Source organism: Tamandua tetradactyla, chromosome 6, assembly GCF_023851605.1.
Source record: "Tamandua tetradactyla isolate mTamTet1 chromosome 6, mTamTet1.pri, whole genome shotgun sequence".
NCBI lineage: Eukaryota > Metazoa > Chordata > Mammalia > Pilosa > Myrmecophagidae > Tamandua > Tamandua tetradactyla.
The window spans coordinates 7815926-7830797 of record NC_135332.1 but is presented as its reverse complement, the minus strand read 5'-3'; the positions used below and the strand labels follow the sequence as shown (position 1 = coordinate 7830797).

Here is a 14872-nt window from a genome sequence, read left to right as displayed (position 1 = left end):
TGACAGTGTCCAATATTAAACATTCATTCATTCATAGACATGCTCACCAAACTACGTAGGGAACTTCTATCCTGCCCCAGTGCTAGGAACTGGAAATATATTGCTAAATAAGGAATACACAGTCCTTGCCTCACAAAACTTACCATCTAGCATGAGGGACAGATATTGAACCTTTACACTTGTGATGAGTCCAATAAAGAAACAACAGTATACTCTGGACAGTTTAGCGTCACCTAAATTGGCCTTGGATATCAAGTAAGGTTTCTTTGAAGATATGACCTTTCAGGAGCAATCTGAAGAATGAGTAGAACTGAGCTGGGCCACAGGATTGTCTGCTTTTCCCATTAATTAATTATAATAAAATTGATACTGGTGTCCATACCCAAGTAATTTTTTTACCTTAAAACATCACTTAATTATGGTGAAGAGAATAAGACAAAGAGAAGATATTTGTTAAAATTGCAGGAATTTTACTATAGTTTCATTTTCAAAAAAAGATACTAAATAATATTTAAAGAGTATTCTCTCACTGAATTTTCTCAAACTTTATCCAACTTCACAAGGAAAGACAAAGCCCAGTCACCTAATCACCTGGAAAGCCCAAGGCTATTTCCTATCCTGAACCCTATCCCTCCAACTACCCCACCCTTTACAAATACCTCCATGACTACACATAACCACTGGATTGACATTACCCATCCATCTAAAACAACAGTTATAAATTAAATATTTGTAAAACAGAAACAGGTAACAAATGAGTGAATACGCTGGCAAGATAAAAGAATATCCATTAGTTCTACAAAGACATAGTCTTTCTCCTCTTCTGAATCATATGAGCTCTTTTTGTCTCTCTTTTTCCCACTTTTGACAGAATGCAAGAAATGGAAAAAATAAATACTTCACTTTCCACTATGTTTTTAAAAAAAAAACTCAATAATAGCTACAACTGATCTCAACCTCAGTATCAAGACTTAGGAAGTAGTGAAGGAATACTACATTAAAGGAGAAACCAAGTATCACTTAGCTCCAATCTATGGCTGTCTTCTGTAAAGATTCAGATTTTTCAATTTTTAGGAAAAGCCAGAAAGTTGGATTTATATATGAAATTCTTCAGTTGTTAATTTTAACTCATTCAAAAATCTTTAAAGACATTGTGTAAGTGAAACAAAACAAATCTACCACATGGTTCACTCATTCCAGGAAATCACCAATTTGCAATCTCTGGTATAAGCTCCAAGATACAGAAAAGTACTCTGGTTCACCTTTATGTTCTAACTTCCATATTCAATATAAGATAGAATATGAACCCAACATTTAGTTGGACACTCAACAAATGTTTTGGCAAGTATTTTAGAAACTCAAGAAACAGTCTAGATTTTGCAGCCAAATAAAGAATTTTTTTCTTTGTATTCAAACCACAATCTCTTTACATCTAATGACCTACCTCTAAGACTAACAATTATAAGGATAACGGTAATACCGCTTCTAATTTTAATTCTCCTATGAATGCAAAATAAGTGTTTAATATCACCTTCTCTGGACTCCTCTATTTCTTTTTACTCTTATGAACATGTCCTTAATTTCATCATCTCTTCCCTTTTTGCCTTTCTATTTCAATTTCTGTTTCCCCTTTCTAATAAAAAAATTTCATATGGACTAGATTTCTTGCCTTGTGCTCATCTGTTCTTTTCCACCGTAATATCTGAGGTCTGATAAACACACAATATCAACTGTGGAGACATTTAAAATTGTTAATAATATTATCATATCTGATTGAAAAATAAACCCTCAAAACTGTAGGAGACAAGAAAGATTATATTGTTAACTGAAAAAAATTATACAAAATATAAAATAAATCCTAAATGTAAAATTTCCAAGTGAATAGTGAGGAGTGAAGTATGAAAGATGGTACATGTCACTTGACACTGTAAAATATTTTAACATTTCAGGAAGCAATGCCAAAGGTAAAGGCCAAAATTTGGTAAAGATCCAAATTTAAATCTATTCCTCCTGAAAGCCAAAAATTATATTACAACAATAATGGTCTTTTTGTATATTTCAATACTTAGAAGTTTATTTTTCACAGTGAAAATCTTGTTTAAACTCAATACTTTAGTAAGAAAGCACAGTTTAATGGGGTTTAAGTTTATAGCCCTTATTTTATTAAATGAAAACATCTATTGTTCAATGAGGGAAAAGAGAGAGAAATTCAAGCCTAAGCTTCACGATGTATATGCAGGATATTTTATTTTGCTGAAATCACTGACAGTGCCCTTAATTCATGCTTTTCATAAGGAATACATGGTATTATATTATTTAAAGATATTCAAGCATTAATTTCCAACCTGTGGAATATATATATATATATATATATGAAGTTAACAGAAAACTTCCTAAAAGTGGCTAAACATGTAAAATAATCTTAAATATTAGTAAGCAGAAAAGAAAACTGTTATTTTACCTACCCAAAATCCATTCATTGCCCTCAACTTTAACAAAAATAAAAAGTAAACCTACTATTTACCATAAGAAAAAAGGACAATGGAATGCATGTACCAGTTCCAAGGACAGACTAAATGATGAAAACATTCAAAATCCCATTTTCATAGCATACCTGTGAACATCATCAGTTGGTGACTGCATCAAGGTACTAGCTTCTCCAGAAGAAAGTTTCCATGATTCATTTAATTTGTGTTCACCTGACACCAGCTCACCCATTACCCAGTCTGGTAATCCCTCTGGGCTTGATCCTTTTGCATGTGCTGAATTTGGTTCATCAAAATAGATGGACTGATTTTTGAAAAATTAGAAAAATTATTCCTTCAAAATGTACTATAAGAAACAATTAAAATTTTCAGTAAATTTCAAGTTTGATATTAACCTTTCTAATGGTCAACTTAGATTTAAATATATTTAAAAAACATAAAACTTATCGTTCAATGCATAATGAAATTCTAAACACAAAAATTCATAATGCATATTTTAGTTATGCTCTACTCTGTAAGAAAATTTGATAAACAATTGAGTTACATAACAGATAACTCTGATAATAATTATGTACATGTGCTGTTTTGAAAGGATGTATGTCCCCTAGAAAAGCCATGTTTTAATCTAAATTCCATTTCATAAAGGCAGAATAATCCCTATTCAATACTATATGCTTGAAATTGTAATCAGATCATCTCCTTGGAGATGTGATTTAATCAAGAACGGTTGTGAAACTGGATTAGGTGATGACATGTCTCCACCCATTTGGGTGGGTCTTGATTAGTTTCTGAAGTCCTATAAAAGAGGAAATACTTTGGAGCATGAGCAATTCAGAGAGAGCAAGGCAGAACGACGTAGCCATAAGAAGCAGAGTCCACCAGCCAGTGACCTTTGGAGATGAAGAAGGAATATGCCTCCCACGGAGGTTCATGAAACAGGAAGCCAGGAGAAGAAGCTAGCAGATGACACTGTGTTCGCCCTATGTCCTTCCAGATGAGAGAGGAACCCTGACCGTGTTCACCATGTGCCTTTCCAGACGAGGGAGAAACTCTGACTGTGTTCACCATGTGCGCTTTCACTTGAGAGAGAAACCCTGAATTTCATTGGCCTTCTTGAACCAAGGTATCTTTCCCTGGATGCCTTTGATTGAACATTTCTATAGACTTGCTTTAATTGGGACATTTTCTCAGCCTTAGAACTGTAAACTAGCAACTTATTAAATTCCCCTTTTTAAAAGCCATTCTGTTTCTGGTATATTACATTCCTGCAGCTAGCAAACTAGAACAGTACTCTAAATAAAACCTAAACAGAAAGTTTCTTTTTAATCATGTGTTACTCTTCTGTGATCATTAACTGCTTTGCACACACAAAAATAATCAGTCGGCAGAAAAACCACAATCAATACAAATCAGAAATTAAAATTAAAAATATCCTGATAAGGTAGGAACTACAGAGTTAGCTCTGACCATGCTATTCAATAGTTAGTAAACCCAAGGTAAATCTCTAAGCCTTCTTATTAATTGTAGAACAAAGTCCTTTCCAACGATACAATGAAATTGAGTGTGAACAGGAGAACATGATTCAATAATTTCATAACTTAACACCCGAACATGTTTCAGAAAATGTTCTATCTTTTAAGAAGAATGACATCAGTCAATTTACTATCTTCAAATGAGATGGGCTTTAAGACACACTACTGAAGAAAAGTTATCTTTTTTTCAAATAAGTTGGCTTATTTGGCTGGACACTTCTATAACAATCCTCTCAGTCCTCAGGGAAAACCCTCGGATCCACAACCCTCCTTCCCAAATCAGACTTGCACAGCAATTTCTTTTAAATGAGACCATCGTTGCAATGTCTAATTAAATATCAAGTCAAATGAGTTACCTCCCAAACAGATCATTTACTCTAACTGAAAGCAAAGCAAAATGTATGGCTCTACTTCAATAAATAATTGGTAACAGCAGTAAAATGTTGGCATTCTGGGACAACAGGAATTATCCTCTAGTATGCAGTATGCCAGCTGGCTGAATTTTGCTTTAAATGAACTGATAAAATGAAGAAAAAACTTAAAATTCTTACACAAGAAGTTTGAAGTTCAAGAAGAACAAAACAGCTGTTAATCCTAACAGCAGCTACCAATACCTAGTATTTGAGTAAAGTTTCTCAAGTATTGAAATATCAAACAAACCAAGGCAAAATTCATGAATATAAGGACCAAGGCAATAACTATTTGTCAACCAAGTATGTGTTATATAACTAAGTGATGATAATAACAACTGCCTTTGTAACAAGGCAGATATTGAAAATGATGAAGTAAAACAGCTAAACCCCAAATTATTGTGGTCATTTTATTAGAGTAGAAAGGAAATTTGGAGGTTACCTAACCCAACCTCCCATGAATTTTGAAATAATAAATGTGAAAGAGTTTCACAAACTAAAATTTCTACTGAAATATATAAAATGCCATTATAATCCAGTAAAAGTGGGAAATTAAGGCTTGATATGAAAAAACAAATTCACTTTCAGTTTTTCAGAAGTATTTTAGAATACTGAGGAATGACTAATTAAATAAGGATATTCCCCTTATAAGCCAACACCTGTTTCTATTCAAGGTAGAAAAACTGAATCAAGAAAAATAAATTTTAACAAATCCTTTCTCCCCAAAGGGAAAATAAATTGACACTTACTTTTAAAGAAACGAAATTAATAAGTATTGGTCAATGACACCTACCATGTATGAAGGTAGAGTTTTTAGTGTCCCTGAGTCAGGTCGATGTGTAAAAGGGCCTTCGAGCACTCCTCGCTTAAGCATATGCAATAACAGTTTTGCATACAGGTTCCGATTCTTTCTGCCCATTATTCCTGTACCTGTTCCTGAAGGCTCACACAGTTTTCTAATCCAAAGTGCACACCTCTGCCGTTCTGTAAATGCATAAAATGCATAAGAACTATTAGAGACTTGATTTTTCAGAAAAAAAAAAAAGCATTTAATCACAAAGGCCAATAACAGCACCTGCTTTTGTCTAGAATAGGGGTCGGTAAACTTTTTCTAAAAAACGGCCAGAAAGTAATTATTTTAGGCTTTGCAAACCATATGATCTCTATTGCAACTACTCAACTGCCACTGTAGCACAAAAGCAATCATAGACAATGTATACAAATGAGCATGGCTGAGTTCCAATAAAACTTTATTTACAAAAAAGGCAGGGAGCTGGATTTAACCAATAAGCCATAGTTTGCTGGACCCTGGTCTAGAATTTAACTTTATTAGTTAACTGGTGATAGGACAAGACAAACGCAAAGAAATATTTTCACAAAATAAAATCTCTGGATTACTATCAAGTACATTTCTGAGATAAAATTTTACTATAAAAGTATCTCTAAAATAATTGTATCTGTATTGAAAAATCTATAATTCTAATTATACAAACCTAGAGGGAGATAAAATGCAATCACTGATTTATTTAAGCATATTAAATTTACTCTAAAATGAAATCTCAAACGTTTTATTTATTAAAGCTGATAATTTCCAGGGATTTGTAGCTAATTTACTTAGGATTTTCTTTCAACAGCTCTAAAAATAATGGAGTGCTATTTAGATGTAATTTTATAGAATAATTATTTCTTTAAAAGTTCACCATACATATAATGATCTATTGATTATATTACTTTGCTATGACACAACACAGTTTTTTAGGTCTTACAAAAACTATTTTGACATTAATCTTTAAACAGTCTAACTCGATTTGGGGATTATAAATTTAACACAAATCATAAATCTGCTTTAATCTCTTAGTTTATAAAGGCCATATTCATTTATTGTTTTACCTACAAAAATCACTGGAGCCAGACTTACCACTTTGCAAATATCACTACAGGCCATGTGAGTTGCAAATATCACTACAGGCCATGTGAGTTATGCCTCTAAAGACCCTTTATATTTTTAGCCCTGGAAATTACAGAATCACAAAGCAACCTCCATGAAATATGAGGCAGATTTTGTGCAAAATAATACAAAAGTGAAACTGATCATTAAGTAAATAGTTTTTCAACCAGCGTATTTTCCACATGTTGCATAGCAACTGAAATCTATATAATATTCTAAAAGCCCAGAATTTAGCACAACAGCTTGCTTAATGAAAAGAATATATTTCTCAGTTTAAAATTATGGGAAAAAACATTATCAAAAAGTAGAATTTATCTATAATACCAAAATAATTATCATGAATGTTCTGTGTCCTGACTGGGCTGTGAGTTCTCAACTGTTCATTATGAAGTAGTTAAATAAAAGAAAGTCATGTATGACCCGATAGTGACAATGTGTCATATATCAAAGATAATAATTAATCCGATTCTAGGTACCTAACCCAGTTAAGGAAGTGAGTATTTGAAGAGACAGTATAAACATATCATTAAATACTAACTCAAATAATCTTGAATAAGTCTTGGGGCATGAAATACTGACTTAAAAAAATGAGTAGAGGAAGAAAGAAGAGGGTAAGATCTGACTGTGTGAGACAAGAGTGTAGAGGAAGAGGTTTTATGGGAAGATCAGGCCAAGTCACCCTGGAGTAGGAAAGACTGCAGGCCTGGAACAATGGGTGACTGTGGAACACGTAATTTATATATTACACTCCTTTTTCCCAGTGCAGCTCTCTGGAATAAATACCTAATATTGAGTCTGTTCCTCACTTTGACTATAGTGTCTGCTCAAACACCCCAGGGAAACAGAGACCTTGGAAAGGGTACAAGTCATAGCTTCTGGGTCCTACTTCAAGACCCCAACTGAAAAGCAACCAAATCAGATATACTTTGGCAGCTAGCCTTATACCTAGTGTGACTTGGTGAGTCTTCCTACCTCAAAAATTCTCTCCAATTGCTTTTTGAAGGCTTAAATTATCTCAAAATTCTTAACTTGAAACAAAGACTCTCATTAAATAGTTAGAGATAAGAGCCTAAAAAACAAGAATTATAGACAAGACAGCAGCAAAGTCTAATGAACAGCTGATTTTATTCAGGGTAATAGATCCATAGATTATTTTCTATTTTGATAAATGAAACAGTCAGAAAGCAGGTGGACAGTGAACTCCTGAAAGAAGCATTTCCACAGAGGGGGAAAAAAAAAGGATACAAAAAGAAACTCAGCCAAGACTAGAGGTCTATGCCATAAACTCATGACAATCTTTCTGCAGCTTAGTAGGACATTGTCACTAAATTTCTATTTACCATTGAACAGTTCAAAGTAAACAATCTTACATTAGCTTTAAGATGAAAATTGTTACTAAAGTAATTACACTTTCCTTCCATTTTGACAGTTTGTTGGTTTGACTAAATTGTATAAGGGAAAAAATAAGTCTTTAGAATCTAATTTTTGAGCATGATCTTACCAGATCTATGGAGTAATTTAAGAACAAAGGGCTTCATATCTACCACAAAATGATCAAATTCTGCATCCAGTTTCTCCCATTTTTCTTCTTCACTTCCCATTTCCATAAACCCAGGCTGTAAAAAAAATTAAAATTAAAATATTAAGGATCTGTATGCTGAAAACTACAAAACACCACTGAGAGAAATCAAAGAAAACCTAAACAATGGGGAAACATACCATTTTCATGGATTTAAGAGTTCATTAGAGTTAAGCTGTTGACTATCCCCAAATTGATCTATAAATTTAATGCAATTCCAATCAAAATCCCAGCAGTATTCTTTGTAGATATAGACAAGCCGATTCTAAAAGTTATATGGAAATATAAAGGAACTGGAATAGCCAAAACAATTTTGAAAAACGAGAATAAAGGTGGAGAACTCACATTATCCAATTTAAAAATGTATTGTAACATTATAGTATCAAGACAATGTGGTACTGGTGAAAGGACATGTAGACCAATGGAATAGAATAGAGATTTTAGAAAGGGACCAACACAAATATGGACAACTGATTTTCAAAGAAAGTGCAACTGATGAAGAAAGAATAGTTTTTAAAACAAATGATGATGTTAAAAACAGGATATCCATATGAAAAAAAAATAAAATATAAAATTATAAAACTCTTAGAAGAAAATATAGGAAAAATCTTCATGAACTTGGTTAGGCAAAGATTTATTAGATATGACACCAAAAGTACTATTAATAAAAGAAAAATAAAAGGCATATTGGACTATATCAAAATGAAAAACTTCTGCCCTTCAAAAGGCACTGTTAAGAGAACGAAGATAGGCCACAGACTAGGAGAAATGATTTGCAAATAATATATCTCATAAAAGACTTGTATTAAGAATATATTAAAAACTATCAAAACTCAAACAAAAGAAAAAGCAACTAAATTAAAAAAAATTAGTCCCCTCACCAAACAATATATAGAGAAAGCAAATAAGCACATGAAAAGATGTTCAACATCATTAGACATTAGAGAAATGTAAATTAAAAAATCACAATGCACCACTACACATCCATTAGGACAGATAAAACAAAAAATGCCAACAATACCAAGAGCTGGTGAGGATGCTGAGCAACAGGAATTCTCATGCATTGCCAGTAGGAATGCGAAATACTTCAGCCACTCTGGAAAATAGTTTGTAAGTTTCGTACAAAGCTAAACATACACTTGCTATTTGACCCAGAATCATTCCCAGGTATTTACCCAAGTGAAATGAAAATCTACATTAACACAAAAAACTCTGTGGTATCCACAGCAATTTTTTTTTAACCCCTAATCACCAAACACTGAAAACAACCCAAGTACCCCTGAACTGAGAAATGGATAAGCAAACTGTGGTACATCCACAAAATAAAATAGTACTCAGCAATAGAAAGGAATTAAGTACTGATACACACAACAACACGGAGAGATTCAAATGTATTATGGCAGGTAAGAAAAGCCAGTCACAAAAGACTACATGCTGTATGATTCCATTTATATGACATTCTAGAAAAGGCAACAAATACAGGCATGGAGAACAAATCAGCAGTTGGCAGGGATACAGGTGAAGGGGAGGATCTGAATACAAAGCGGTAACACAGGGAAAATCATTTGAGTGTTCAACTCTGTAGTGCAGGTCACAAAAATCTATGCACACATAAAATCTCATAGAGGACTTCTGGGAAGTTGGCAGAATAGGAAAGGCCAAGTTCACCCCTGCTCCATGGAACAAGAGAAGGGATAGAAAAACAACCAGGACTTTAGCTTGAGGGTGTGAGTGACCAGAAAGGATCTTCCATACTGAATACAGAGATCTTAAATGAAAAATTGGAAAAATTAGGATGGAGAGAATGGGGTGAGTATGCTCAGTTGCAACCCCACCAGAGACAATCAGCAGCATGCAAGAAAGTGCAGGTCCCAAAGGAGCAGAGCACTCCTGCACTCCAGTCTACCCCTGCAGCTAGCTTGGGAGATCTTCCCTCACAGCTCCATAGCCAAAAGCTCCCATGGGGAAAGTGGAAGTCAGGAAACTTGCTTTCCCTGCACCATTGCACAGTGTCTGCTCCTGACCCCTAAGACAGACCTTTGTGGGCCCCTGGTTTTTTGACAGAGATTTAGGGGTCCCTCCCCTGGGAGGACATAGGAGGGGTGACACCACTTCCCTATCCCCACAGAGGCCCGGGTACCTCAGGCATGCATGGACAGAGAGGTAGAGGTGAGGAAGCACACCAGCCATGCACCATGCACGCAGATGTACACCTCGCAACCAGACGCATACAGGCCAACAAGCTACCAGGCATTTCCGGGTTGGCTGCGGATAGGAGTAGCTGAAGTACCCAGCCTCACAGCCCAAGATCATCCCAAGAAGGAGCTTGGGACCACCAGACCCATCAGACCCAGAAGTGGATCTTCTGGGTCTGATGTACACCACCAAGGTGTACTCTGATCCCAGCCCGAGGGATGGCGGCTTTCAGTGTGCACCGAAGCGAGCGGTCCGGGCTGGAATTGCATGGAGTCTCCATCCAGCTCAGCTGGTGGTGCAGTCAGGGTGGGCCTGAGGGGTAGAGGTGGCTCAGGAGCACTATCTGCTGGGAAGAAGCAGAAAGCGCAACCTGGAAAACTGCCTATCTGCCTAGCTTTTCTTTTCTTTTTTTTTTTTTTAACTTTTTTTATTGTATAGTATAACACATATACAAAGCAGAGAAATAAAAAAGTAATAGTTTTCAAAGCACTCTTCAACAAGTGGTTACAGGACAGATCCAAGAGTTTATCACGGGCCACCATACAATCCTCTCATATTTTTCGTTCTAGCTGCTCCAGAATATAGGAGGCTTGAGGGCTTAAATACTTTACCACCAAGATCCACTTCTGGGTCTGATGGGTCTGGTGGTCCCAAGCTCCTTCTTGGGATGATCTTGGGCTGTGAGGCTGGGTACTTCAGCTACTCCTGTCCACAGCCAACCCGGAAATGCCTGGTGGCTTGTTGGCCTGTATGCGTCTGGTTGCAGGGTGTATGTTGTCTTTTCTTCCTTCTTTTTTCGTGAACAATAACATATTTTCCACCATCTTATCTTTTTTATTTTATTTGTCAGATCTATATATTCTTTTAATTTGTATTATTTAAATTACCCTTAGTGGTACTCTTCAATTCTGTACCCTCCTCCAGACCGCCCTCTCCTGTCTTTTTTTCTCAGCCAGTAGAACTTTTAATATTTCTTGTAGGGCTGGTCTCTTGTTGACAAATTCTCTCAGGACTTCTTTGTCTGTGAAAACTTTAATCTCTCCCTCAGTTTTGAAGGACAATTGGCTGGGTACAGAATTCTTGGTGGAAGTCTTTCTCTTTCAGGATCTTGAATGTATCATACCACTGCCTTTAGCCTCCAGGGTGCTAGTTGAGTAGTCTGAACTCAGTCTTATTTGATTTCCCTTGTATGTAGTAGACTGTTTTTCTCTTGCTGCTTTCAGGATTTTCTGATTCCCTTCAGCATTTGACAGACTGATTAGTATGTGTCTTGGAGAAGGCCTATTTGGATTTATTCTATTTGGAGCTCTTTGGGCTTCTTTGACTTATATATTTATGTCCTTTATGAGGGTTGGGAAGTTTTTCCCCATTATATCCTCAACTACTCTTCCTAGACCTTTACTCCTCTCTTCTCCTTCTGGAACACCAGTGATTCTTATATTTATGTACTTTGTTTTGCCTATCATTTCCCTGAGTTCCCATTCAATTTTTTCCATCTTTTTTACCATTTGCTGTTTTGAGTCTTTGAAGTCAATTATCCTGTCCTTTATATCACTTATTCTTTCTTCCATCTCTTCAAATCTGGTGTTGTGTGCCTCTAGTATGTTTTTTATTTGATCAACAGAGTCTTTAATCTCTGTGATTTCCTCTATTTTTCTATTTATTCTTTCAAATTCCTCTTTGTGCTCTTCTACTGTCTTCTTGATTTCCTTTATGTCATTTGCTATCCCATTTATTAAGTAGAATTGTATGAACATTTTTGATTAATTGTTCCAGCATCTCTGTCTCCTTTGGTGTTTTAATTTGGTCATTAGGCAGGGCTATATCTGTTTGCATTGTGATATGCTTAGTGATCTTCTGCTGTCTTCAGGGCATGCAAATATCTTGATTGATTCACTTGGGGAGTTCTTTTCTTTTAGTAGTCTAAGGCCTTGTATTTGTGGGATGGTTGCACAGCAGAGAGCAGGGCATGCAGTGGAATACTAAGTACGGTGATTTGTTTCAGGACAGATATGGGCACAGGTTGGGGATGTTATGCTGATGTTTGTAAATGTGGGCACCCAGCTGCCAGGGAGGATGTAGCTATGCTGCTACACCAGTCTGGGAAGCGGAACTCTGGTATGTGCTAGTCTAATGCATGGGGCCCTTTATGCGCATGCATAGAGATGTGGCAGCAGGTTGGCGTTATGCTTTCATGGATTAGGGGCAGATGTGACCTGGCAGGTCGGCAATTCCTGAGCTGGGAAGTGTGGCTGAGGGCCGTGCATATGTGAGATTCTAAGACTGCTGTACGTGTGGTTCCCAGAGCTGAATGACGTGATTGGGAGTCCATGAGCATGCATGGGCCTGGGAGTGCCATAAAGGGATGTGCTGAGCTCAGGGAGGGCAGGGTGAAGCTGTGCAATACTATGGGCAGGGGCAGGTGTAGCCTAGGTATGGAGGTTAGTGCCCACAACCTTTACACGCTGGCAACGGCCTGCAGGGAACAGGGAGGGGGAGGTAGTGGTTGAGAGGGGTGCAGGAAAGGTGGGTTGGGCTGCATTTGGGGTGGGGCTGTGGGGCAGGTACGTGCACTGGGGGCTGGTGGGGTGGGGGTGCCTGGTGTGCAGGGAATGGGAGCAGGTGATGGGGTTCAGGTACGTGGGGTGTGGGGTGAGTCACTGGTCACATGGCTACACTGGTAAGGGTACTGCACCCAAGGAACACGGCCTGGCTTACTTCCTAGTCCTGCGCTCCAGACCGTGCACTCCTGTGGGCTCTGCAGCTCCACGCCTCCATGCCAGGCTCCAGCTTTCTGCCTCTCAGTTCCTCGGCCTCTGCAACCAGGGCTGCCGCCTGTGGTGTAGAAGGCTCTCCCAGTCAGCTGCAATTCCAAATTGCCACCTCAGTCACCCTCCTGTCCCTTCTCTAACTTTTCCATGGATCAGGGCTAATCTCAAGCTACTCTAGTCGGCCATCTTCCCGGAAGTCTGTCCTCTGCCTAGCTTTTAACAGATCCTCAAGTAGTGTCACATCCCCAAAAAAGAGATCAGGGCCTTGGCTTGGTGGGGAATTATTGACAAAGCAAGTGCAAAAGAAGACCTTCAATGCAATTCCCAGGTAATTATAAAACCTTAGATGAGTAAAGGAAATTAACTTTCAAAATAACCTTATCAAGAAAATCAAATGCCCCAAAGGCAACAGAAAATCACAAAGAACATGAAGATGCAGGCAAATATGACCCAGCCAAATGAACAAATTAATATACCAGAGGAGACACAGAATCTGGAACAACTAATTAAAGATGTTCACTCAACTCTACTAAATTAATTCAATGGGTTGGCTAATGACATAAAGCATACTGAGAAGACACTAGAAGAGTATAAAGAAGAATTTGTAAGACTAAGTAGAAAAATAGATACCACAGAGATGAAAGATACCATAGACCAAATTAAAAATATACTAGACACACACAATAGCAGATGTGAAGAGGCAGAAGAAAGGATAAATGAATTAGAGTATAGGACAATTGAATTCAAGTACACAGAAGAATAAATGGCAAGAAATGTTGGGATTGGATCTCAGGGAAATGACAGATAGCATGAAACATGCAAATAGAATCATCAGTGTTCCAAAAGGAAAAGAGGAGAAAGGGGTAGAAAGATTAGTTGAAGAGATAAAGTGGGAAAACTAAACAACACTTATAAAAGATAGAAATATGCAAATCAAAGAGGCCCAAATAGAAGAAATCCAAATAGGCTAACTCCAAGACATATACTAATCAGACTGTCAAATGTTTAAGAGAAGCAGAAAGTCCTGAAAGTAGCAAGGCAAAAGCAATTCACCACACACAAGGGAAACCACATAAAACTGAGTTCAGACTACTCAACAGGTACCATGGAGGCAAGAAGGCAGCGATATGATATATTTAAGATACTGAAAGAGAACGAATTCCAACCAAGAATTTTTTATCAAGCTAAGCTGTCCTTCAAAAGTGAGGGAGGGATTAAAATTTTCATAACAAAAGCAAAGGGAATATGTCAACAAGAGACGTGCCCTACAAGAAATATTAAAAGGAGTCCTTTCGGCTGAAAAAAAAAAAAACAGGAGAGGGAAGTCTGGAGTAGCACACAGAATTGAAGAGTATCAGTAAGGGTAATTCAAAGAATAAACAGAGAGAGTGGGAAAAGAATATATAGATCTGACAAACAAAATCCAAAGGATAAGATGGCAGATTCAAGAACTGCCTTAACGGTAATAACTTTGAATGTTAACAGACTAAACTCACCAGTTAAAATATACAGATTAGCAGAATGGATTAAAAAGTATAATCCATCTATATGCTGCTTATAAAAGACTCATCTTAGAACCAAAGATACAAACAGATTGAAAATGAAGGGATGGGAAAAGATATTCCATGCAAACTATAACCAAAAGAAAGCAGGAGTAGCTATATAATATCAGACACAATAGACTTTAAATGTAAAGATGTCATAAGAGACAAGGAAGGGCACAACATATTAATAAAAGGGACACCTCGCCAAGAAGAAATAATCACAAATGTTTATGCTCTTAATCAAGGAGCTACAAAGTACATGAGGAAACAAAACTGAAAGGAGCAATATACGTTTCAACAATAATAGTGGGAGACTTCAATACATCACTCTCCTGTCTAGACAGAACAACCAGAGGATCAACAAAGAAATAGAGAATTTAGAACATGATAAGTAAATTAGATCTAA

At 36.8% G+C, this 14872-nt stretch overlaps 1 protein-coding gene across 5 annotated transcripts in view; it reads right to left on the bottom strand.

Annotated features, from left to right (window-relative positions):
• Positions 1-14872, bottom strand: part of CEP112 (centrosomal protein 112) — a 587527-nt gene that overhangs the window by 554661 nt on the left and 17994 nt on the right. For 4 of the 5 annotated variants that reach the window (XM_077163631.1, XM_077163632.1, XM_077163630.1 and 1 more), the window contains exons 2-4: positions 7878-7992; positions 5222-5412; positions 2615-2790 (exon numbers count right to left, since the gene is read on the bottom strand). In XM_077163631.1, the coding sequence (XP_077019746.1) occupies positions 2615-2790; positions 5222-5412; positions 7878-7983 (473 nt within the window). In that variant the 5' untranslated portion in view covers positions 7984-7992. The remainder of the gene's footprint in view (positions 1-2614; positions 2791-5221; positions 5413-7877; positions 7993-14872) is intronic. The other variant, XM_077163633.1, reaches the window with a different exon arrangement.